Below are 27,540 nucleotides of genomic sequence, written 5' to 3' on the forward strand. Positions count from 1 at the left end.
CATTCCATTTATTAAATATATGTGATAGCCATCAAAACAGGTGTTATGTAATAGCTCATAGTAGTGTAACACACCTGTCCCTAATCACCAAATGATGTTGTGCATATTTTCTTGTGCTTAGTTGCCATTTAAGGTCTTTGCAGAAATGATTGTTGAAATCCTGTGTTGATTTTTGAATTAGATTGCTGTTGTTCTGTTATAGAAGTTCTTACACATATGTACTGGACTTTTATGTCTTACCAGATATATGGTTTGCATATATGGGAATGTTATTTTGAGGGGGAGGAGTGAGAGAGAGAGAATTTAGAATTTTCTACAGATAAAATAATTATGTTGTCTATGAACAATGATAGTATAACTTTTCCCTTTCTAGTTTGGACCTTTGCTTTTCTTTCTGAATGACTGACAATAGCTTTCACATCTTTGTATAATGAAAGTGGTTAAACTCAGTATCCTTGTTTTTATGATCTTTGGAGACAGCCTTTTAGTCTTTCACCATTGAGTATGACTTCAGCTATGGACTTGCTTTAAAGACTTGATAAAAGGGGGTTGGAGAGATGATTCAGTGGTTAAGAGCAAGCTGCTCTTGCAGAGGATGCAGGTTCAGGTCCCAGCACCCACATGGCACCTAACAACTATCTTTAACTCCAGTTCCAGGGGATCTGATGCCCTCTTCTGACCTCCCTAGGCATTGCACAACACAGGTGCACTTACATACATGCAGGTAATACACTCATACATATAAAATAAAAATAATAAAATGTTTTTTAAAAAGACTTCATAAAAGGCATAATTTGAGCTGAAGAGCTTGTGAAAGCTGTTTAGATCATAATGGCTCTGACCTAATTGATAGAGCAGTTCACTGATATATTCTTAATTTGATAGTGCTATCAGATGTTAGAAACTTGAGGTGGTAGGACCTAGTTTGAGGAAGCAGGCTGTTGGAAGTATGTATCTTGTCCCTGACTCCTTCCCCTCTCTCCCTTTTGCTTCCTGGTTGCCATGAGCAAGGCAGTTTTGCCCCATCACACTGTCCCTGGAATGAAGTTCTGTGCTGCTGGAGGCCTGCAGTAATGAGACCAAACAGCCATGGCACCTCCAAAACTGTGGGCACCCAAACTCAATCTTTTTTCATTTAGTTGTTTTTGCAGCTATTTTGTCCCAACAACAGAAACCTGACTAACACAAAGGCCTTTATTATTTTGAGGAAAATTTCCTTCTAGTTCAGGTTTGTTGAATGTTTTTATTGTGAAAGAGTATTGAATTTTGTCAAATGCCTTTTCTTTATCAGTTGAGATATCATGTTTTTTCCCTTTATTCTGTTAATGTGATTTTGTTTATATGCAGCCATTGTTGCAGTCTGAATAAACTTGATTGATGACTGATTGAATCTCTTCTGGTATGGAATCTGTTCAGATTTTCTATTTCTTTGAGTCAGTTTTGACAAATTAATGTGTTTCTAGGAATTTGTCCATGCCATCTCAAGTTATTCAATTTGTTGTCCAGTATTATTTAATGATCTTTTGTAAAATCAGTGCAGAAGTTGAACATCACTGTTATAAAAATCTAAAATCTCAAGTGCTCCAAAGTCTGCAGCTGAGCACCAGTGATAACAGTGTCTGTGGCTTTCACAGTCCTGAAAACTCCAAAGTCATTGGTGTCTCTTTTCCAAGCATTTCAGATTTGAGAAATGCCCAGCCTGTAATCCTTGCAATTTTTGTTTTTGTTTTTGTTTTGGGGGGGGGTTCTTCCTGTACTCCTAACTGGCCTAGAACTCACTATGTAGACCAGGCTGGCCTTGAACTCACAGAGATCCTCCTGTCTCTGCCTCCTAAGTGCTGAAATTAAAGGCATGCGCCACCATATCTGGCCTTATGTTTGATTTTGTAATTTTAGTTTCTTCTCGTTCTTAGGTTTACAGCCTGTTGGTTTTGTTGATCATTAAATGACAAAAACAAAAAACTTTGGGCATTAGTTCTTTTTCCTGTTGTGTTTTCAATTTCATTTGTCTTTGCTGTAATCTTACTATTTTTGTCTTACTAGCATTGTTAGTTTGCTGTTTTTCTAAGATGTAGGTTTTGGTTGCTTGAGAACTTTGCCCTGTTGTTACTGCTGTCTTCAGTACTGGGGACTAAACTCAGCCTTGCTTCTGCTAGGCAGTGCCTTACCACTGAGCTGCATGCTGAACCCCCTTTTTACTATTTATTTTGAGATGGGATCTCACTAAGTTACTTAGACTGGTGGTGAGCTTATGCTGTAGTCCAGGTAGCCCTTAACAGTTGTGATCCTCTTGCCTCACTCAGCCTTCCAAGTAGCTGAGATTGCAGTCCTGTGCACCAGGCTCTGCTCTCTTTGTTCTTATATCTGTTTAAGACAGTTGTTTCTTCTCCTGACTAGTGATTTCCTTTGCTACATGGAAACTTTCTAGTTTCATGCAATCCCATTTGTCAGTTCTTGACATTTTTTCTTGAGCAGGTGGAGGCCTTTTCAGAAAGTCTTTGCCTGTGCCAGTTTATTGAAGTGTTTTAGCTATGTTTGCCTCTAGCAGTTTTTAATTTTTTGTGCAAGGTAAGAGACACAGATCTAGTGTTTTTCTTCTAGTTGTGAAAATCCATTTTCTAACACTATTTGCTAAAGAGGTTATCTTTTCACCAATGTATGTTTTTGATACCTTTGTAACAAAAATTAGGTGGTTATGGCTGTGGGGGTTTGTTTCTGGTTCCTTTTATTCTTTTCCATTGGTCTGTAGGTCTATTCTTGTGCCATTATAATGCTGTTTTTGTTCCGATGACTCTGTAGTATAATTTGAGATTATTATTGCTTGTTCTGCTTAGGATTGCTTTGGCTATAGTGGGTCTTTTGTGCTACCTGAAATGAAATAAGAATTTTAGGAATGCTTTTTTCCTAGAAACAAGAAAAATGCCATAAATAATGAACATTTAAAAATTCAAAATATTTCATTGTAAAAATCATTCACTTCCTTGGCTAGGTTTATTCTGAGGATTCCATCTCACCTCAGTCAGAACAGCAGTCATTAAGAAAACAAATAATAGGGGCTGGAGAGGTGACTCCAAGGTTAAGAGCACTTACTGCTCTTGCATAGTATCTAAGTCCTAGCATTTAGGGTTGGGCAGCTCACAACTGCTTGTAACTCCAGCTCCAAGGTATCCAATAACCTCTGGCACTTGCATTCACATGCATAAAACCCCTTCCATATACACATAATTAAGAACAGTTAAACATATACACATAATTAAAAATTGTTAAAAAAGAAAAGAAAAGCACTGGTGGGACAGTGAGTGCAGCTGCTGTGGAAATCAGTGTGGAGTTCTCAGAAAACTGAAAATAGCCCTCCTGCATTACCTAGCCACAGCACCACTCCTGGTACTTAGCAGCATATGGATGAGATACCTGCACACGATTGTGGCAGCACCATTCAAAATAGCTAAGGTGTGGAATCAATCCAGATGTTTGTCAGCAGAGGAATGGATGAAGAAAATGTGTATATGCACAGTAGAATGTTATTCAGCCATAGAGGAACAGAGTTATATCATTTTTACAAAAATGAATGGCTGGAGATTTACCATATTAAATCAATTATGTTGGGACTTACATACTAATATCATGTTTTCTCTCACCTGTAGATTCTAGATTGTGTATGGGTACATGGAATCGTGTGTATATGACAGGAAAGGAGAAGCAGAACTGTCCTAGGGAACAGGACTAACAGGAGGGCATGGGGGGAGGAGAGGGAGAGAGAGAAGGAAGGGGCAGAGGAGGGGGAGGGGGTGGTAGTAGATTTGACTGGGAAGATGTGGACAAAGTACATTATATACTTGTATGAAAATGTCCTTCTAAAACCCAGTACACTGAATATATACCGGTTGTTTATTTGTTTTGAGACAAGGTCTCACTGTGTATCCCAGGCTGGCCTTGAACTCTTAGAGATCTGCCTGCCTCTGCCTCCCAACTGCTGGGATTAAAAGCATGCACCACCATGCCCGGCATATACCAATTTTTAAAAATAATATTTTTGCTTCTTTATACTTTTTCAAGTTTTGTGACCAAGATACTGCCAAGAATTTGTTACTTGTGTTGCTCTTTCTATTTTTATATTTTTAAAGTATCAAGCATTGTTTCCTCTCTTAAGTGTCCAAATAAATACATTTCTTAGCATGCTTTCTTAGAAGTCTTTGAATTTAATTGTAAGGCATCTGTGATAGGCTAAATCTGTGCAATATCTACCAGTTGCCTTAATTGAGTGAAATCCTCTTCCTATCTTGAATTTTATTTTTAAACTACAAAAGCAAAATGCACAGGATTTCATATTGTTTATGCCAGTGCTTTTGCATAAAGGGTCATAGTGTTTCTTTAGAACCAGTAAGATGAGATTATGTGGAATGTAGGGCTTTGGTTGGATGGCTGGTTGGTGATTGGAAAGGAATTTCATACTTAGGTTTTCCTTGGACTGTGTAATCAGCACTGTCCTTTCATTAGTGGTTACTTGTTCTAAGTCCTTTATTGCTCTAGCTCAACCTACCAAGCGTTTTTTTATATGTGTCTGTGTATGTGTATAGCTTTCTGTCTTTGGCACACAGGAAGACTAGGTATAATGCATACTTTGAATGCTTTTTTTTTTATCTTTTTGAGACAGTGTCTCTCTGTAGCCACAGCTGGCCTGTATTCACTATGGAGACCAGGCTGCCCTGGACCCTCCCAGAGATTCGCCTGGCTCTGCCTCCCAAATGCTGGGACTAAAGGTGTGCGCCACCACGCCCAGCTTGAATGTACATTTTTATCCAATTTGTATCTTTACTGGATGCCAGAAGTCATCCCAAGGGTGTACTTGTAAGTTGGTCACATTTTCTTTTTATTTTGAACTTGTACTTTTTAGAAAGCATTTAGCATGTTAGGGTGTTGTTATCTTAGTTGTAGGTAATTGAATTAATTATGCAAGATCTTATGTAAACTTCTTTTCAAACTTGTTTGGCTAATGTTTCTCTCTGGCAAGTAGAGTAGCCTACACATTATTTTTGATACTGTCTAAAGACATGTGGGCAGTTACTGTTCATTTAGGCCATGTGGCATTTGCCAACTTCTTTTCCTGGAAAGGAGAGGATATGATGCAACTTGCCTTATTTGATTTCTTATGAAGCTCTTAACCATCATTGAATGGTTACAAATGAAAATTTATTGGGCTGGAGAGATGGCTCAGCAGTTAGAGCACTGGCTGCTCTTGCAGAAAACCAGGGTTGAATCCCAGCACCCACTATGGTAGTTAACAACTGCCTGTAACTCCAGTTCCAGGGCATCTTGCACCTTCTTCTGTACTCCGCAGGCTTTGCATGACATGGGTGCATTTACACACGTGCAGGCAATATACTTGTACACATAAAAATAAATCATGTTACGTGTTACTGAGATTATAAATAAAATATGAAATCTATGTTATGAAGAATATAGGGGAGGGACTTGACACAAACAGTTCTTTTCCTAGTCTTCCTCTGAGAATGGTCAATCAGAATTTAATGAATCAGACAGTCTAGAGACTATAATATTCCTTAGTCTTATATTTTAATTTCGCTTTAATTTCTGAAGTGCATAAGAGTAATTACAACATAAATGCATATGTCTATGTAAACTGTGACTTTCAGAAATCACATAAAGAAGTTAACAGATTTAGTAATGACTAAATTTTTTATCGTTGGTACTCAGAATGAATAATATATTTTTTTATTTTATTATTTTTTATTTTATATGTATTCATGTATTGCCTGCATGTAGGTAAGTGCACCCCTGTCATGCAATGCCCACGGAGGTCAGAAGAGGCTGTTAGATCCCCTGGGACTGGAGTTACAGACAGTTGTTAGAGTTGTTAGCTGCCATGTGGGTGCTGGGATTCAAACCTGGGTCCTCTGCAAGAACAACCAGTGTTCTTAACCACTGAGCCATCTCTTCAGCCCCGAATGAATAATATTTTTATATTCAGAATGAAAATTATTTCATGTCCACAAATCCTCCTCTCTTATCTTTGTGTAAAACATGTGGAATACTCTCTTAATTTGGCTTGCTTTTGAGAGCAGTTCTGATCATCTCATATTTTATCTAATAGCACTTACCCCATTCATATCTTGCCAGCCCCAGTAGACAACATTCTTCACAGTCGTGTGTGGAGTCCCTGAAAGCAGTCATGATCCACAGTCAGCTAAAAATACTCTTTTCTGTATTAGCACTTTAATTCTAGTTCTTCAGTTTTCAGTATGCACAGCCATCACCTTAAATTGGGTTTAATTTTTTTTCTTTTTGGAAATACAGGTAGGTATTTGAATTCTAAACATTTTGTTTTCCATTTATCCTGATCAAATCCTGGGCTGCTGTTATTGTCACTTTTTCTTCTATCTTCATATCTAGAATTCTCAGAATTTATGCATTTGATAAGGAGCTTTCTGTTTTGATTTTTCTCTATAATGCATTATAAAATTATATTTTACGAGGCTGGAGAGATGACTCAGTGCTCAAGAGTATACTGTTCTTGCCAAGGACCTGAGTTCAGTTCCCAACACTCACATTGGGCAGCTCATAGCTGCCTGTAACTCCAGCTCCAGGGAATCTGACATCTCTGGTCTCTGCAGGCACTGTAGTGTCACACACACACACGTACAGGTAATTAAAAGTAAATTGAATCTTTAAAAAATTACGTTTTACTGAATGACTTATCAAAATTTTCATTTCCTTAAGGTGTTGACTTTAAAGTGAAAACGATTTCAGTGGATGGAAATAAGGCTAAACTTGCAATATGGGTAAGAGTTTTAAATGTCTTCTTATAAATGTTAAACTTCTACTTTTTATTTAGTGTTTTAAAGATGAATGAACAACTTGTATTAAATAACTTTACTACTTGTATGTAGTAGCTTTTCTTGGGAGATTTGATATTACTTAACGCTTATGTAGTAAATACACTGGGTAATTAGGTAAAGGCTTTTTTTACTTGAAATTTTGAAATACATAATCCCTTTAGAGTATTTCCAATAGAGTATTAAAATTTTTGCAATCTGCCAGAGGTCATTGTTATTGGATACATTGCATCATAGTTAAAAAGAGCATTTAGACTGAACCAACACTAACGATAGTTGTTAAGGGGAAAAAAAATGAGGGGAAAAATTATTTCCCCTGTCTGTTGTTACAGGTACTTATAAAATTTGAGTGGATTTTTGGATTAACTCTACCATTGTGATGTACACTGTGATCAGCATTGCTTGCTAACATGACTGTTTCATACTGTGGGAAAAACATCCAAGAGAATGAATATCTATTTGCACCTGTCAGTCTCCAGGTGTGATTGCTAATACATAAATATTATTTTGCCTGTTTTGGTAAAATGTGTTATTTCTAAAATGCCATGAATAAATGCATATGTATATTTTATAACATGATAAGTAGTAAAACTGATTGAGACATACTTATGGTCAGTGCTGCCTCAGTGACAGTCATAGAGTGAAACAGCAAGTGTGATGTCACTAGTGTTTTCTGAAATGTTAGCCTATTTGCCCCTCTCCGAAGTATATTTAGTATCAGTGAAAACAATAACGCTGAACAGAAAACGTTCTGGAAAATGTTGGACTAGACATAGTAAAATATAGTGAACTATTTAGGAATCTTCGGCATGTGTACTGAAGCAGAGCTTGACTTTCCATGTTTTTTCTGTCTAGTTTGTTTCTCCTTTCTGCCCTCACTATGCTTTGGGAAGTGTGCAGATTGGAGTAGTATCTGACCCTAGCTGACGGCAGTAGGAGTGTTCTCTCTACAGGACAGGAGGGTAGTTTTTGGTTTTGCTTGTGCTAAATTTACTGTCTACTACCTGCTTAGTGAAAAGGCTGGCAGGTATTTTTGAAGAGCTGTCTTTGTCCTAGGTGTATAAATAGTTTTTTTTTTTTTTTTTTTTTTGGTCTTTTTGAGACAGGGTCTCCCTTGTAGCCCCAGCTGTCCTGGAACTCACTATGTAGACCAGGTTGGCCTTGAACTCACAGAGATCCGCCTGCTTCTGCCTCCCAGGTACTGGGATTAAAGGCATTTTAAACATTGGTTTCCCACTATTTAAAATAAAAAATAGTTCTAGAACAATAATACCAGTTCATTCTAAAATGATAAGTAACACAGAAACTGTTACAGAAAGTTTATCTTTAGTATGTGCTTGTTAATAAACATGCTTTAAAATATCTAGTTGCATGTGTGTATATTACACATATGTATATATGCTATTTTCCAAAAGAAAGGAGCATATTTTAGGTTTTACCTTGCTTTCCTTCTCTTCCCACCTATCGGTTTCATGGTGTCCTTACTGTTCTGCTTCATGGCTGTATTTTAACCTCATCAACTCTTGGGCGAAAGTTTTTAACTGCTACCAGTTGTTCACAGAAATAAGCATTGTTCCAGTAAACACTGGTTTATACATCTGCATCTGCTTAAGCACCAGAACGTACACCTCGAAGCACAAATACTGCCTGAAAGAATGTGAAGACTTAATACTGATGCACCAAAAAGTCTTGTGTTTTACTCCCTGCAATCATATTTCACCAAATTTATTTTTGTATTCACTCTTCTAACACCCTAATCTATACTAAATGTTGTTATCCTTTCTCATTTATGTCTCTGTAATAGTTTTTACTTGTATTTGCATTTCTTAGTTTTTCGGATACTGATCATATTTATAAATGGATTTTTCTTTTTTAAAAAAATTTTTTTGATTTATGTATTTTTATTTTATGTGTGTGAGTACTATGCATGCATGTGTGTAAGTGCACCCCTGTTGTGTAGTGCCTTCGGAGGACAGATGAGGACGTCGGATCCCCTGGAACTGGAGTTAAGGATGGTTGTTAGCTGACATGTGGGTGCTGGGATTTGAACCTGGGTCTTCTGCAAGAACAGCCAGATCTCTTAACCCCTGAGCCATCTCTCAGGCCATAAATGGATTTTTCTTTTGCTATACTTGGCCAGTTTTTATATTATCACTCCTCTTTTCCATGTTTAAAATCTTTATATATAAATAAAAGCTTTTTGCTTGCTACATTTTTCTACTCTGTCATTTATCCTTAAAACCTGTCTTAAGATAAATATGTGTTTGTTCTTATGCATGTGTACAGCACTAATTCTCTGACACTATAGGCTTTTTTCCAGTTTGTCATATCACTGTCAAATCTTACTGAAGATGAGATGGGATGAGAAGGGAACCAATAGGGTACTCTGGCCACATAAAGCCTTTGTAGTATTCTATGATGGGATCGTTTGTTTCCTTCTAGGAATCCATAGTCTACTCTGACTCTGCTATGGTGTTATCTGTGTAAATACCTTGAGGCCCTCTCCCTTGTTAGCCTCATGCCCTGCCCCCACAGCCTCTGAAAGTGCATACTCATCATGACCCACACTGCGGCTTTCTACCCTTTCCTCACTTCCACTCCTAGCATTCTCTTACTTAGGCTTTCGGAATCTTTTTCAACCCTTGGTTTATCTATATCTATCTTCAGTAATCTCTTCTCTCCTTGCCTTACTCCATCAGAAAATAAAACCACAGCACACAGGCAAAAAGATCTGCCCCATTCATCTTGAAAAGATGCCATTACACTTGAAACTTATTCTGGTTTTGAAAACAAACATAAGGAAACATTTCATGTCTGACTATTAAGTATATAGTTATTGCATATACTAGTTGAAGCCTATGGCCCAGAGTTTTGGATTTTTCCCCTCGAAAATTATGTCAAAACACTTTTATAAATGAATCCAAAAATGTCAAGACTATAACATCTGATCTTAATTAAGTTTTCACATATAAATTGTCAAAATTCCATGTATTTTAACATTTTTAATATTTGCCTTTACTTTTAAAATATCAAATACTATTTTAATTATTGTAATTGGAATCGCAGTTCTGATTTTTATGTTGTGTATCATTAAGACAGTTTTTGCTTTTCAGTATTGGGGATAAATAAGGCATTTTATATGTATTATGCATGATATGTACACTTTGGGACAGAATCTTACCAAGTTGTCCAAGCTGGCCTTAAATTTGCTATTTAGCCCAGGCAGACTTCAATCTTCCAATCTTCCTGCCTTGGTCTCCCAGTTAACTGGGATTTTAGATCTGTGTGTGCCACTAAGGCAACTTTTGTTATGTATGTATTTATTTATTTACTTATTTATTTAGTGTGTGGATGAGTGAGGGTACACCTGTGCCGTGGCACACATGTGAATGTCAGAGGATAACTTCTCAGAGTAGTTTCTCTCCACCATGAGTTCCAGGATTCTCAGTCTTGCAAGGGCAAGCTCTTTTACTTTCTGAACTGTCTCACCAACCCTAAGGCAATATCTGAAGTTGATAAGTCTAAAAATTAATTTACTAAGATTATGGAAATAGGTTAGAGAGATTGCTCAGTGGTTAAGAGCATTTGCTGTCTTGCAGAGGACCTGAGTTCCCAGCACCAGTGCTGGGCTTACAGCTGCCTGTAGCTCTAGCTGCAGGAGATTGAACACCCTCTTCTGACCTCCATGGGCATTACACTCACATGCACATACTACCCACTCACAGATATGCACATTAGACATAATTAAAAATAATAAAAATAAACCTGTAAAAGTAAACTTATGAAAAAGCTTAAATATGCAAATAAAGTTACATTATGCAAATAAAAGGACTTTTTTCTTATGACAAAGAGGTGTGTTGGGACTAAGTTGTTTCAGATTGGGTCCTTGCTCCAAGTTATTTGTTGCGAGGACGGAACAGTGTTCCCTGTGTGGAAAAACAGCTAATTCTTTAATTTCCAATTTTTCTGTTCCACAACTAATTTTACCATTGGATTTTGGAATAAATAGCTTTTCTTTCTTTTCCTTTTCTTGCTCTTAAAAAAAAATCTGGCATTCAGAATGCTTCTCCTGGTAGAGTCTGAAAGCTAGTGTTGTGGACTCTGAGTGATTTGTATGCTGCCAATTTATCATATCTTTGCATGTAAATGAATTGCTAGAGTGTGTTTCTCATGCAGTATAATTTTTCTGTTTTTTATGAGTCGGATTTTCTCAAATAGATGCAGGTCTAAGTCTGTAACCACATGATAATATATATTTTCTTAGTTTCTGATGAAATTGAATTCATGTGTGATTAAAACCTTAAATCTAAAATGTCAGAGAACCTTTATCTAGATGCATTATATATATAGGTTGATAGCCAGTTGCTTTCTAAAGTGATGGCACATCTAAACATTCAAGTCATATCATTGTGGTTTCAAGTCGATTTATTTTTCTGCAGACTTGAGTGTTGATCACTTCATCATAATCTGGTTATTAAAATACTGACCTATGTCATTATCAATTATAATCTGCTGTATGTAGTGCATTTTTATGTAGCTTTTTGGTTTTTTTTATGTTAAGTATATATGCAAATTGAATGATTTTACGTGAGAGTGAGGTTTTTAAAGAAATTTTGAAGCCAAAATATTTGAGAGGAAGGAATCATTTTTAAATCACAAACTTACTGTTTGGAAAGTTTAATTATGTTATGTCTTCACTTGAACATAGCATGATTGTGGTTAGTTTCCATGCTGTTAAGAATCTGGGAACAAGGACTTTGTATGCTTACATATCTGTGAAAGAATGGTTATAACCAATGTTCAAAGCTGTTTATATTGAAAGCTATTTTCCTCTTTAAGTTTTTCTTCTGGGACTGTGCATTTCCTCAAATTCTCTCAGTTGTCTTGTGGCATTTCTCTTAGGCCAAGCAAAGAAACTCCATTTTGTTGTTTTAGAATTCTTCAGTCTTACAAACTTCTTAAAGAGTCATTCACACTTTCTATGTCTGTAGGAACTTCTACTGTCCCATAGCAAAATGTGTTTTTTTTTGGGGGGGGGGTCTTTTTGTGTTTGTTTGTTTGTTTGTTTTCTTTGTGTTTTTTTTTTTTCTTTGAGACAGGGTCTCCCTGTAGCTCCAGCTGTCCTGGAACTCACTATGTAGACCAGGCTGGCCTCGAACTCACAGCGATCCGCCTGCCTCTGCCTCCCGAGTGCTGGGATTAAAGGCATGCACCACCATGCCTGGCGCAAAACGTGGTTTTGTACAATAATACTTACTGAGAGCTAAGATGAAGTTTGATGTGTGTCTTTTCATCAACAGACTGCAAGACCTTTTCTTTTTTTCTTTTTCTTTTTCTTTATGGTCTTTTTGAGACAGGGTCTTCCTGTAGCCCCAGCTGTCCTAGAACTCACCATGTAGACCAGACTGACCTTGATCTCATAGAGAGCCTACTGCCTCTGCCTTCAGAGTGCTGGAATTAAAGGTGTGTGCCACCACACCTGGCTGCAAGACCTTTTCTTAAAGTGCCAGATAGTAAATATTTAGTCCAACTCCCAACTGGGCCTTATGGTGATATATAAACGTATGGGCCTGGCTGTTTTAAAAACTTTATTTACTAAATTCTTTTATAATAAAACAGGTGGTAATGGGATGAAGCAGCAGCTTGCCAAACCATGCTTTGTAAGGTCCTGAGTTCCTAGAAGTGCAGCACAGTGAGGGAGCCCTCCATCCCTCCTTTCCTCCCTTCCTCCTCCTCCTCCCCTTCCTCCTCCTCCTCCTCCTCCTCCTCTCTTTCCTCCTCCCCTTCTGTCCTCCCCTTCTTGTATTACGTAGTGGTTTTATGTATTTTCCTAGAAGAAAATACATAGAATCCCTTTTTAAAAACCAACTTTAAAATCCCTCTCCTATAACAACTCCCTGATTACTCTTTAAACCAGTGGTCCTTGGCTTCAGTTCTTCATTAGAATAACCTATGAAGATTCTTTTAAAAATTCCTGTTCCTAATTAAGTCAGAATCTTCAAGGATTGGACACAAAGATTCCCAGCTGATTTGGTGTGTCGCTGAAGTTTAGAATCATGACTTTCAAAGAAGTGGTTTTCATGTATGATAAAAATCTTTTAAGTCCATGACAGAGTACATTTACTTGGTTGCATTTTTCTAGACATGACCCAGTGTTCATTTATTTTATTTTTGTAACACTTACCAGAAAACACACATCTAGCTCCGGATGGTTTTAATACTATTTGACTTTCTTCTCTTAAATGAGTTCATTGAACTAACGTTTTTTCTGCTTTGCTTTACTTAATAATAATTGTTACTTTCAGGATACAGCTGGTCAAGAGAGGTTTAGAACATTAACTCCTAGCTATTATAGAGGTGCGCAAGGTGTTATATTAGGTAAGTTTTTCCTTTAACATACTGTTTAAAGTGTTATTTATTGGAATTTATAATTTTCATAATATAAGAAAATTAATATTTTAATTTTCTTTAGGGCTACATTGGCATATATGTGTACATACATTTAAAGTTGTGACTACAATTTAGTATGAATGAATACTAAAACTTAATTTTCAACTCTTTGCCTAGAAATTTAAAAATAAAGATAAGACTATTTTTTATCTTTGGCTTTTAAAATTTTTTATTACTTTTATTATATGTGTATGAGTGTATTGTGTAAGTGCACCCATGTTATGCAGTGCCTGCGGAAGTCAGAAGATTGTGTCATATCCCCTGGATCTGGAGTTACAACTGGTTTTAGCTGTAACTGAGTGCTGGGAATCAAACCTGGGTCCTCTGCAAGAACAGCCAGTGCTCTTAACCACTGAGCCATTTTTCCAGCCCAGCCTCTTATCTTTGGTTTTAAAAAGCCATGTTTTTGAGGTTATAAACTGAGAATTAACCCGCATATGTTCTTCTGTCTTGAAGTATTACCAAAACCTGTTTTCATCAGTGAATTAATATTTGCTTCAGTCTTTAAACAAAGAGAGTGTTTGTTATCGAGTAGAATCTGCTTTATCAGTTTTGTTTATATAAAAGTAGCACTCTTTAACATTAAAGGTTTATAGTCAAATGAAACTTGGAAGCCAAATGTGAACTCCTGGCATGAAGTGCTGAGACATTCATAGTCACTCTCCCATTTTGGTTGAGCATCTCCTAAGTCTAGCAAACAATTTAAATGCTGGCCTTTATGTGCAAGGTGACACAAGATGAAAGTGATAACAGAAAGATCCCATCCACTCACTAATAACTGGATCCCATCCACTCACTAATGACACTCATTTTTTTTTTAAGTTGCAAATTCTGGTCCTTGTAATAAATTTAAGAGAGTCATGGGTGGTTTTAGTTATGTAATTTTTGGTATCTTATTAAGATTTGGATCAAAGCATTGTCTTTGGACAGACCTCTCCTTATTATCAGGCTGCTGTTTACTATAACTAGTTTCACTTGTCACATAGGATATAATTTCCTTTTTATTGCTACCTTGTCAGTAAGATTGAAATTTGACTCATGTGCTTTTTAAACACTCATTGTTAAGCCTTGAAGGCTTAATAGAAAACGGACTTCTTCTAGTGCAGATCAGAAGTCTATCTGCTTCTTATTTTGTATTCTTTTAAAATTAATCACTTTGCTTCTATTTCAGTTTATGACGTCACGAGAAGAGACACCTTTGTTAAACTGGATAATTGGTTAAATGAATTAGAAACATACTGTACAAGAAATGACATAGTAAACATGCTTGTTGGAAATAAAATTGATAAGGTAAAAAGGCATCCACTTGGTGTTTAGACAGCTCTTTTTGTGGGGAGGTGGGACTAGTAAATAAGATGTGATCTCAACACTTCCTGCATGCTGGACACATGTTCTACCACTGAGCTAAATCTCAACCCTTTTTCTTTTTATTTTGAGTGGTCTTGCTAAGTTGCCTAGGCTGGTCCTCTTCTTTTGGCCTCCCTGGTAGTTCGGATTATAGTTGAGCATGCACAGGTGGCAGCTTTTGAAAATCACTGCCTTTGTCTTTTAGGAGAATCGTGAAGTTGACAGAAATGAAGGCTTGAAATTTGCACGAAAGCATTCCATGTTATTCATAGGTAAGTGTGTAAGTGACTCCTTCCAATTCTAAGGAAGGATTTTAAAAATATTTTATTTTTATTTTATGTGTATGAGTGTATTGTCTTCATATATGTAAGTGCACCCATATTGTGCAATGTCCATGGGGTTAGAAGAGGGGATCCCCTGAAACTGGAGTTATGGGTGGTTGTTAGCCGCTATGTGGGTGCTGGGAAACCTGGGTCCTCCACACGAACACCCAGTACTCCCAACCACTGAGCCATCTCTCCAGCCCCAAAGGAAGAATTTTTAAATGGAATTTTTGCAGAATTATTTCCTTAGAAACCATAAGATATATTCAGTTCATAGTCGTCTTGTGCCACAAATATCTAATCGTAGAATGAGATTCTTCTTCCTTTAGTAGAAATAAAATAGGTTCATGTTATACATGAAATCACAGACTACAATTGAATCATTCCCCTTAGCATAGCATGGCATTCAGTGAAGTTGGCACCCAGTTTTGAAGTTGTGGTATGTTGATCCATATGCTGAAAGTATCAACACCATCTGGGAGTTGGTTCTTAATAGAAATGCCTTCTCCCAGGCCCTACTCCCAGGCACTGTATTAGTTACTTTTCTGTTGCTGTGATAAACACAATGACCAAAAGGAATTTATAAAGGGAAGGATTTATTTTGACTTACAGTTCCAAAGCTAGAGTCCATAATGGCAGGGGAGGCATGGCAGCAGGCTACAGGAGAAGGAATCTGAGTGATCACATCTCCAACAGCAAACAGGAAGTTGAGAAGTGAACTGGAAGTAAGACCAGGCTGTACATTCTCAAAGCTCACCCCCAATGATGTATTTTCTCCAGCAAGGCCATATCTCCTAAAGATTATATAAACTCCCCAAGCAGTGCTACCAACTGAGATCCAAGCGTTCACATACTTGAAACTCTGGGGGACACTGCTCATTCAAACCACTGTTCCTACACTTTTAGAATTGGAATCTGAATTTTAGCAGCGTTTTCATGTGGTTCCTGTGCACCTTAATATTTGAAGCACACGGTAGAGTGTGGATTGGCAAACTAAAGCATGTGTCAGTGCTACAAGACTCTCTCCCATTATTAAACATAGTTATGCTCATTACTCACTGCCTTTGGCTGCTTCCATGCTTCACCATAGTTCAGAAGTTACCACAAAGCCACCCACATAGTCCATAAAGCCTAAAATATTTATTCCCTGGCCCTTTACAGAAGTTTCCCAACCCTTCATAAGAAAAGTAGCCTGACTCTGCCTGAATCATCTGTGGATGTTTTTCAAAGTCTCTCTGCTGTCACAGGACTGAAAGAGTTCTTTTGAAGTACCTGAGCTTGTCTTGGAGAGATGGTTCAGCAGTTGTGCCTACTGCTCTTGCAGAGAGGCCCCAGGTTTGAGTCTTATCACTCATGCTATATAACCCACACCACCTGTAACTCCAGCTACTCAGGGATCTGACACCTCTGGCCTCTGAGGTCACTAGCATGCATGTGCACAGTACACATACACATACACATAATGAAAACCAAAAGTATCCAAGCTGATTTTGATCTGGAGGCAACTTTAGAAATTACTGATGACCTATTCCATGTTATTACCTATTCCATGTTATTACCTATCCCATGTTACTAAAAGCTACTAGGAACATATTGGAATTGCAAGAACATCCTAAATCAAAGCAGGATGGTTTATGTGAACAGTATGAATGTGTTCAGAAAAGAAGTAAATGTTGCCTTTGCTGTTTAGTTGCTACATTCTCACAGATTAGCTGATTCCATACTTTTTGGACATGGAGGATATAACATTCAATGAAACAGACAAACTCCCTGCCCTCGAGTGCATTCTACTATAGGAAAAGGTTAAGCAAGTAGGAGGAGGAGAAGAATGACTGGCATGGTAGACAAATAGGGAAAGTTCTCTGAAGTAATGTAGTTTGAGCAGAAATCTGTCAGTGAACATCTAGATGCCAAGAGAATGGCAAATATTTCTAGAAGTAAGAAGCAGCTTAGTGTGTTTAAGAAACAAGATGCTTGTGGGCTGGGCTGGAGGTTATCATGTATTTGGGGGAAAGAAGGCCAGTAGATGAGATTAAAAGGCCAGGTCAGACCTCTGGCATGGCAGTCAGAGCTGTATCCTGTGTTGGCAAAAAGCAGTGGAACGAAGCTGCTGTTTCTATTGCAGTAGCCCGGAGAAGGAAGCTGTACTTTGACCAGCAGTAGGGAGTAGAAAGTTGACAGTTCTAGGAGATACTGAATGTAAAACTGACAGGATATGTCAGTTGGGATTAGGGAGCTAAGGAAAGAGAATGATCAAAGACAGCTCCAAGCTTTTAGCATGAACAAATAAATAGGTGGATTGTACGCCAATAACTTGGAGTATGGACAATTGAGAATAAAGCACGTTAGGAGTAGGGAAGTGGGAATCAAGAAGTTTACTTAGATGTAGAATGAGACATTGTTCAGATACCCAGTAGACATGCTGGTCATTTAGGTGGCACAACAGGGGTGTGATTAAAGACTTCAAGAATGTGGATCCAAAGAAGAAGCTGAAGATTGAACCCTAGAGTACTCAATTGAGGGGTTAGCAGAAAGAGATGGATGAAAATAAGGCCGTGAGTGACATGCCAGCTAGACAAGATTACCAAGAATGCTCACTGCCCTGGAAGTCACAGGCGCAAGAGTTTTTAAGGAAAAGGGAACCTCTACACCTAGGGCTCAGGGACCATCACAGAAGAGGGGATGAAAAAATTATAAGATCCAGAGGAACAGGACACCTGCTGCTAGATAATGCATTCCAGACAGGATTGGGAAGCAATACCCATGAAATCTCCACAGTATGGTAGCCTAACAAGATCTGCATAATGACAAAACCAATGACATGCTGGTATAGATGGGGGAAATTTCACAGGGTCCCACCTCTAGATGAAAAGCTATAGGTAATCAGCGGATGCTGAGGGAGAGAGAATCAATTTTGTCTAGGGACTAGCTCCCTGAGAGATTATCTAATCCCAAGTGGGCAGCCCTGAATGCATATACACACAAGCACCACTAAATGAACTTGGTGCATTTTAATTATGATATATTATAAATGTATGTATATATGTGTGTATAAGAATAAAGAGGACAAGAAAGTGAGAGAAAGAGAGGGAGTAGGGGAGACGTTGGAGAAGTTGGAGGAGGGACTGGGGAGGTAGAAATGATGCAAATACAATATGCAAGTATGGGATTCTCAAAAATTAAAGTTTTTAATTTTTTATGTTTATGACTGTTTTGTCTGCATTGTATATTAGTGCACCTCATGTGTGTAAACCCACAGAGGCCAGAAGAGGGCACTGGATCTTATTGAACTGGAGTTATAGATGGTTGTTAACTGCCATGTAGGTGCTGGGAACTGAGCCCAGGTTCTCTGGAAGAACAGCCAGTGAGTGCTCTTAACTATGGAGCCATCGCCCCTGTGAAATTCTCAAAAAATTGGAAAATGTTATTAAAAATTTTAAAGTTATAAACAAAAGGAGATAAAAGACAAGGTTGGCATATAGGTTTAGAAAAGGAAGTGATTAGTAGTATCAAATTTCAAAGCTGTCAGGTACGGTTAGGAGGCTTGATTTCAGAGGAAAAGGATATTGGTGGTTGTGGAGGAAATGATCCTAATGGAGTGGTGGGGACAAAAGCACAGTCTGACCTTAACAGCCACACACAGTGTCCCTTCTAACAGTTCCAGTCACTGGTCAATTCTGGTCTGAAAATAGAGGAAGAGTTTTAGAAATAAACAACTCAGGATTCTAAGTGACTTTCATTATATTGTTACAATTATGTTACTGTAGTTGTTGTTGACCTCTTACTGTACCTAATTTAAAAGTTAAACTTTATCATAGAAAAAAACCTTAGTATACATAGGAGTGTCTTGGTACATATACCCCTTAGATGGGGTTGACTGCTGCCATTTGGATAAAGCATGTTATCCTAGACAGTGAAAGCAGTGTATGTAAACAACTCTCCAGAATGATGTCTCTATGCACAGTAGAGACACTAGGTGACTTCATGAAAGGTACGAGGACTCTAGGGCAAGTCTGTTTGTTTTGTTAATATGCTGGAAAATATTTGTCAGACAGTGAGGGTGATTGGTATGTTAGAGAAGAAAGAGTGCTTGATCTTTGAGTGAGAAAGGGTGGTATCAGGCAGCAGCTAGGGCAGCTCATCCATTGTCAAAGGAGTGAAGTCACATTATGACAGACCTTGCAGATTTAACATTGGGGTGCCCAGGGAGAACTTCCTGGAAGGCTTCAGTTCTTTAACGTGAAGCTGGCTCTGGGTCTGGGGGCCTAGCTCAGTGGTAGAGCACATGCTTATCATGCACAAAGCCCTGGGTTCAGTACTCAGTATTAAAGAAAATAAATCTAGATCAGCAGCTGAGAGACGAGTAAGAAGAAATCACCTCAGATGGTAAGAAAGGTAGGTAGTAGGGTTAGAGGGTTGCATCAGCATCAGTGAAATGGAGCCAGTGTGCCTGGGTGTTGGCATTTTATCCAGACACCTGTAACTGCTTAGTTGCCTGTTGAAAATGATCAAGTTGATCTGTTAACATGACATATAGATTTCCTTACTTTAAAAGAGGAGTAATATCTGCTTTGGGGCTCATTTTAAGAATTAACTGAAAACCTAAGGGACAAGAGCTTTACATAATGCTTGAGAAGGGCCTTATAAGTTACAATTCTATCACAAAGTTTAGAACTTACATGCCAATCTACTAATGGATAAAGCTTAAGTAACTCAGTTTGGAGGGTAGGAGGAAATTCACTAATGCAAAACCTGTGGGGAAAAATTACTAATTTGATTCTTAGTGTCTTGTAGGCTTCTATTTATGCTATAAAAACATGGGAATATGGCCAGAAAGGAATATAATCTTTTTCCTTGATTTTTAGAGGCAAGTGCAAAAACCTGTGATGGTGTTCAGTGTGCCTTTGAGGAACTTGTTGAAAAGATCATTCAGACTCCTGGACTGTGGGAAAGTGAGAACCAGAACAAAGGAGTCAAGCTGACACACAGGGAAGAAAGCCATGGAGGAGGAGCCTGTGGTGGTTACTGTTCTGTGTTATAAACTCTGGGAATCCCATCTCTTGCATATTTGATCAGATAGTCACATCTTTCTGTATATAAACTCTAACTGCTATTAGAGACCTTGCAGTTTGCACATAATTGTTTTATCACGGCAGTGAGTATTTGCAAGAAACCCCCTCATCGGCTTTCCCAGGTGAAATGTTAATGGTAAGCATGCACAGTTGGCAGTCTGTAGTTTTTTATGTAACGTAAAATAGGTGTACCTTCGTGAGTACATTGATTTTATGATCTGCATTTATCATGTCATTTTTTAAAACATCCATCTGTCTAGTGTGTGTTGCTACAGGTCTGCTTTTGGTTTCCTTTTTGCTTAAATTCTCTGATCAATTACTGAATTACTTGGTACGTAAAACGAGAACCATGGGGAGGTATCAGACATCATCAAACCTGTCCTGTTTCCTGAGGATAACAAAGCATGAGTCCACAGCTTTAGGATGTTGGAGATTCTTAGTACTAAGTCCAATTCTCAGAATAGAATGTAGCCCAGGCCAATACCTAATTAAATCTCTCTTTGTTCTGATGATACTTCCAAAATAGTATTGATATATTAAAGCTGTTGATATTTTAATTTGCTTCAGTGATTAGCTCTGTTAACTGGAGCTTTAATCCTGTGATGCGCACATTGGATTTATGATCCTTGTGCATTATTTTGGTTATATGGCATTTGGCAGAATGGCAGTAAGGTTTTCTCTCATTTTGGTTTCAGAAGATGTGAATGGTGTCTTTATTATAACTCCTTTAATAGTTCCACTTTTAAAACTAACATCTTTTTTTCATAAATGTTAGTAATGTTTGTCCAGGCACCTCAATTGTAGCTTATATAATGTTTATGACTGTATCTTATGGCTTCCATAAATGGCTAGTTGATATTAAAAAAACCAATTCCATATTTTGAGCAGTGGAGGAAAAAACACTAAATGACAATTTGAGAAAGGCATATTGCTTCCAGATTCCAACATGTGGGAAAATGCTGTTGCAATGCAAATGTTGATAATTACTGTAACAAGTAGCCAATAGTTTATTAAAACCAACCTGTACAGAATAATAAATCTTTTCCACAGTATTCAGTTTTCTAAGCTCTTGTTATGGTGCACTATGTGTGTTTTTCACTCACGTTACTTAATGTACATCGACCTTTGCTGTGTAAGCCCCAAATGAGTAAATAGTCTTAAGGGTAGTCACTGTAAATCCCTCACTAAGATTCTGATTTTAATTTTTGGCAGTTTATTCTCTCTGTACAAATGATAAACCTTTTTCTGTACCTTTGCAATATATGTGTTGATGGATTTACTTCTAATTGGATTCTTTCTGAACAGTATGTCGTCACATATGAAACCACATTGTAGTTCAGTGGTACTAGGTGGTCTACATTACATGTGATAAAAGGTTTTATACATTCTGTATATTTTTTATTAAATATAAAATTTTGCTTCTATAATGTTAGAAAAAGGTAGCAACATGTGTACTTATGATTTGGCCACGTTACATTAAATTTTAGATTTATGTGTGTTTTAAGTCTGTACCTACAAGGCTTTTCTTCTTATTTTTGCTCCATGAGTTATGTCTTCTTTGTTTGTATTGAATTATTGTCTCGATTTGGTCAGAATTCTGGTACATATGAATCACTTGAGTAAGACTTCTAAAAATTAATCCTAGGGGCCTGGGAAGATGGCTCAGATAAAGTACCTGCCTCACAGGAGTGAGGTCTAGAGTTCAGACCCCCAGAATCCACCTGAAATGCCAGGTAAGCATGGTAGCCACCTGTAATTCCAGCATTAGAAGGTGGAGGTAGGGGCTCAGGAGCAAGCTGGCTGGCTGGGTAGAGTAGTCACATTGGTGAGCTTTGGGTTCAGTTGAGAGGCTTGCTTTAAATAAAATGGTGGAGAGTGATTAAGGAAAATTCACAGTGTCAACCTTGGACCCTTGACATTCATGTGCACACAGACACACATACTCGTATACACTCGTGTGCCCATACACAAACATGCATATACCTACATACAAAAAAAATTAATTTTTGCCAGGTGTGGTTCCCTTTGCTTTTAATCCAAGCCCTTGGGAGGCAGAGGCAGGTGGATTTCTGTGAGATTGAGGCCAACCTGGTCCACATAGTCACTTCCAGGTGGGCTGGGGACTAGGGAGACCCTGTCAGGAAATTTTTTTCGATAGGTTTATCTTATAAGCTTTATAATTTTTAAATAAATACAGCTTGCTATTCCTAGATGGGTCTGTGCAGGAACTATACCTGCGCTCTTACTCTCATCAGCAAGAAAACGTGAATATAGTAATCTAATTCTTTAATGTGGCTTTTATTTCACTATTTTGTTGCCCAAATTAGTGTTTCATAGTGGAGGTTTTGTAAGTGATCACTTTAATAACTAAAATCAGATTCCCACATAACAGGATTTTGTTAAATCTTTTCAGATTTTTTTTTGTAATCTTAGCTTTTTGCAAATGGTGTTAGAACATAGTACTACTTTGAGTTCAAAGAGTACCAGCATAGGCTTTACTATAGTTTCCATTAATGAGTAGTAGCTACATTTATTGACACTTCCTGGTGCTTGGTATCTTAAGTACTAATTATCTTTTCTAAGCCTTATAGCAACATTATGATATGTATGTTTTGCCCATTTCATATTTTTCTTTTGTTTTTTTGGGACAGGGACTCCTTGTAGTCCTACCTGGCCTGAAACTCACCATATAGACCAGCCTGACCTCGATCTCACAGAGATCACCTGCCTCTGCCTCCCATGTGCTGAAACTAAAGGCATATGCCACCACACCCAGCCTCATTTCATTATTTTTTTTAGAGTTTGTTTTGTTGTAGTTTGTTTTATTGAGACAAAGTCTCTCCATGTGGCCCACACTGACCTTAGATTCCCCGCTTGAGCCTCCAGGGGATTGGGATTGTGGTATCCACTCTGTCAGGTTGTGTGATTTTATTTATTTATTTTTAAATATTTTATTTATTATTTTTATTTTAATGTGTATGCGTGTATTGTCTGCATGTAGGTAAGGGCACCCGTGTCAGTGTTGTGCAATGCGGAGGACAGAAGAGACTGTTGGATCCCCTGGAACTGGAGTTATGGACAGCTGTTAGCTGTCATGTGGGTGCTGGGATTTGAACCTGGGTCTTCTGCAAGAACAGTCAGTGTTCTTAACCACTGTGCTCTCTCTCCAGCCCCAGGTTGTGTGATTTTAATGAAGAGGATGATGAAACAGGTATGTGGCGGAACTTCAAAATCACACTGCACAGTAATGCACAGTAATGGAGCTGGATTCCAGTCAAGGTGTTTGCACTCTTGGACCCCAACTCTTGTTCTCTTACTGTGGTTAGTTACTAGCTCTTTAACAGAGCCGAACTAAGAGATCACCCGCATTGCATTAATTTACGTTCCCTTTGGCTTAAGTAATAGAAGTCTTTCAGATTTGTTGTTTGTAGAATAGATCCCACATACAGAAACCTATTCCAGGTTGACCTAAAGACTTAGGCAGTAGAGTAAGTGGTCTTTCAGTTCTTTCACTTTTCTGAGTGGAATAAAAGTCCCTGACTTAGGAAAGGTACAATGGTCAGGAACTTAAATGGCACCTGCACTCCCCATTTGTAATTAGTTGTAGAAAAAGAAATTCCACGTAGAAGGAATCATTTACTTAAAATCGAGATATGGGGTGGGGTGGGGTGGGGTGGGGGTTTATTTCAAGAACTTAATTGCCTTCCATGGGCTTATACTTTATTGACATTGCATTTAAATGCAGTGGTTAGACTTGATTGTGGTTTGCACACTCAAGAATCACACTGTGCCTCCTTGATGTGAAACCAATGACCATACTCCCTCTTACAACAGTATTTACTGCCTTGTGATAGCACAGGCTTGCTCATATCCACAGTAGCTTTTAAGAATAGTTGAAGTATGTGTTTTTTCCTATGTGTTTTCTAAGTGACTTGGGAAAAAATCCTTAGGTATTATGGTTTAGCAGTCTCATTATTCAGGTATTAGGCTTCTATTAATATTTATTGGGGCCCATTAATTAGTAATACTTGGGAAGAATTTTGCCTGCATATTTTTCCTAGCTAGATATATGAAGTAAAAACATTGAATTCATTTTCAAAGAGACGTCTTTGTTTTTGCTTTTGTTTTTTCCCTTGAGACCAGTCTCACGTAGCCTAGGCCCTTCTGCCTCTACAGGTATGTGCCATCATACCTGGTTTATGCAGTGCTGGGGCTCAAATCCAGGGTTTCATGCTAGGCAAGAATTTTACCAAATGGTTTATGCAGTGCTGGGGATCAAACCCAGGGTTTCATGCTAAGCAAGAATTTTACCAACTGAGCTATAGTGCTGACCCCCAAGAGACATTTTTCCATTTATTCATTTGTGTGTGTGTGTGTGTGTGTGTGTGTGTGTGTGTGTACAACATGTACATGCGCCACGGTACACATGGAGGTCAGTTCTTTCCTTTTCCCATGTAGGTTCCAGGGATCAAACTCATGTCAGGCTTGGTGGTAAGCACCTTTATGAGCCGAACTGTCTCTCCAGCCCTAGAGACATTTTATTGAAGGCTTCACCTTCATAGCTTCAGGCAGTGGCCTTGCAGAGCCTTTACACAGAAACTTCCCTGCTACATGCTGCCTGGCCTCAGCAGGTCTCTGAAACTGGGGAAGAAAAACTGATGACACCCCCCCCTTGTATCTTTCATGCTTCTAAAGCCAGCACCACACCAATGACACTACCAGGTTTGAATATCAGCCAGGTTTTGACTCATCATCCACATTACCAGCGGCTTTGTTGGTTGCGGTTTTCCTAGGGATAGAAAACTCCTTAGGCCTTTTCCTTTCAAAAGGAAGCTTGGTGGGTGGGGTCTTGCCCTGAGGGTACTCCTTCTATTGTACAAGAGAAAATCTGGAGGCCTCTCCTTAATGACTAATCTCCTTATGCTAGAGAGCCTGTCAGTACATGCCTTGGCTCAAACATTAAACTTCCTAGTCTCTCCACATTGTACATTCCATATTCCCTTTTACCCCATTAGCTTGTTTTCATTGTAGATCTGCATAATATTCACCATTAATAACCACACCACCTATTCAGTGTTAGGCTGTCATGAGATTTCCTCCACCAAAGAAATTAGTCCATTACTTTTTATTTTAGCCTCGCAGGCTCTCAGACTGTAGGCAGACGGCAGCCAAATGCTTTGCCAAAATATCCCAGTTGCTGTTTAAGTCCTTGTTTCCATCTCTGGAACATCTCGAGCCAGTTCTCTACCAGCATGATCCATTAAGCTCTGATTACAGCCTTCAACTGCTTTTCTAGTCCAAACTAGCAATCCAACTAGCAGTGTCTTCCATAGTCCTGTAAATAACAGGGTCAGGCTATTCACAGCAACACTCCATTCTCAGTACCAGCTTCTGTGTTAGTTAACTTTTCTGTTGCTGTGCTAAAACACTATGCCCAAGGCAACTTAGAGAAGGAAGAATTTATTGAGTTTATGGTTCAGAGGGATAAGTCCATCATGGAAGGGAGGCATGGCAGTAGCGGTGGCTGGAGCAGCAGGCCAAGCATCTTCAAGCAGGCACAGGAAGCAGAGGGAGACAGACTGGAAGTGGGTGTGGCTGTACTCTCAAAGCCCGTCCCCAGTGTTGTGCTTCCTCCAGCAAGGTTGCACCTCCTAAAACTTCCCAAATCAGTGCCACCAACTGGGGATAGAAATGTTCAAATATGGGGCTGGAGAGGGCTCAGCGGTTAAGAACACTGGTTATTCTGCAGAAGACCCAGGTTTGAATCCCAGCACCCACATGGCAGCTAACAACTATCTGTAACTCCATTCCCAGGGGATCTGACAACCTCTTCTGTCCTCTGTGGACATAGCATGACACAGCTGCACTTACCTACATGCAGGCAATACATACATACACATAAAAAAATAAAACATAAAAAAAAAGTTTAAAAAAAAATGTTCAAATACTTGGAGCCTATGGGGGACACTTAAAGCACCACTGGCTCCAGTGCGAACTGGAACCTCTGCATCAAGCTGGATCTGAAGTTAGGTTTCTAGACTGGTTTATGTGAACCAAACGATTCCTATTTTTGTTTAAATCAGTTTGGCTTGGATTTTCTTTTTGGAAACTATGAGTTGTATTTGTTTTGTTGTCAGGGCTTCTTTGCATGTGGGGTTCAATTTGTTGTTCAGCAGGAAGCACAAATTAAATCTGTTCCCTTGAAAAGCCAAGACTCAAGTATGTCTTAACATTTCAGTAAAATTATTTCCGTGTATGTGCGTGTGTGTGTGTGTGTGTGTGTGTGTGTGTGTGTGTGTGTGTGTGTGTTTGGTCTTTTTGTGACAAGGTTTTCCCATAACCCCAGATGACCTTGGAACTAGCTATGTAGCACCTCTACATCTGTCTCCCAAGTGCTGGGATAAAAGGCATGCAGCACTATGTCTTTTTTTTTTTTAACCTATTTATTTAATGAGTGTTTTGCCTGCATGTATGTGTGTTAACCCATGCGTGCAGTGCCTATGGGGGCCAGAAGAGGGGGTTGGATCCCCTGGAACTGGAGTTACAGATAGTTGTTAGCCACCATATGAGTGCTGGGAACCGAACCCGGGTCCTCTCCAAGAGCAGCCAATGCTCTTAAGTGTTGAGCCATTTCTTCAGCCTTCAAGTATGTATTTATGGATAGGTGAGTGAGTTGCTGTTAAGAACCCCCTTAATGGATAGTTGTGCTCTTTTTCTTTTTTTTTTCTTTTTTTTTTTTTTTTTTTTTTTTTGAGACAGGATGTCCCTGTAAAGCCCCAGCAGGCCTAGAACTCACTATGTAGACCAGGCTGACCTTGAACTCAAAGAGACCCACCTGCCTCTGCCTCCCAAGCACTGAGATTAAAGGTGTGTGCCACTATGCCTGGCCTAGTCGTGTTCTTTGAATTTTCTGCCTCCCTCATGCAGTCCCTCTTGCTCCCCTGCCCATGTATCAGCGTTACAACTCAGCATGTATGCCCTCTGCATTTCTGCATGCCTCTAGTCACATGTTGCTACAGATACATTGATTTTATATACTTATAATTTTGTTTATATTTTTAAAATATGTTGCTCATGTTAGAAAAATGAGGTTATGGACTCCCACTAAGCTCTCATATACATCACACATTCATTTTAGTGATTGTACAATATTAATATTCCATGATGTGGGTATAGTACAGTTTATTCAACCGTTTAGTAACAGGCATCATCTTGTTTCTTTTAATTTTTTAATTGCCAGTACAGATAGTACTGTAAATGCACAGTAAATGTCTTTGTACAAGTTTTTTTTTGTTTTTTTGGGTTTTTTTTTAGATTTTATTTTTTGGGGTATGCATGTGTGCACAAGTGCAGGTACCCACGGAGGTCAGAGACATCCCTCTGGAGCTGGAGTTATAGGCAGTTGTGTGCTCATGGCTTGGGTTTTGGGAACTGAGTTTGTTCTTAACCACTGAGCTGAATTCATGGGTTAAGCAAAGCATATATATATATATA

The 27,540-nt window shown here is 38.5% G+C and overlaps 1 protein-coding gene across 1 annotated transcript in view; it reads left to right on the plus strand.

The window, feature by feature from the left end:
- Window positions 1-21,098, plus strand: part of Rab18 (RAB18, member RAS oncogene family) — a 31,386-nt gene extending 10,288 nt beyond the window's left edge. Inside the window, exons 3-7 of the mRNA XM_008850551.3 lie at window positions 6,739-6,800; window positions 13,160-13,232; window positions 14,476-14,594; window positions 14,857-14,923; window positions 19,840-21,098. Coding sequence (XP_008848773.1) covers window positions 6,739-6,800; window positions 13,160-13,232; window positions 14,476-14,594; window positions 14,857-14,923; window positions 19,840-20,015 — 497 coding nt within the window. The 3' untranslated portion in view covers window positions 20,016-21,098. The remainder of the gene's footprint in view (window positions 1-6,738; window positions 6,801-13,159; window positions 13,233-14,475; window positions 14,595-14,856; window positions 14,924-19,839) is intronic.
- The last annotated feature ends 6,442 nt before the right edge of the window (window positions 21,099-27,540 follow it).

Source organism: Nannospalax galili, unplaced genomic scaffold (assembly GCF_000622305.1).
Source record: "Nannospalax galili isolate Female #2095 unplaced genomic scaffold, S.galili_v1.0 scaffold43, whole genome shotgun sequence".
Lineage (NCBI taxonomy): Eukaryota > Metazoa > Chordata > Mammalia > Rodentia > Spalacidae > Nannospalax > Nannospalax galili.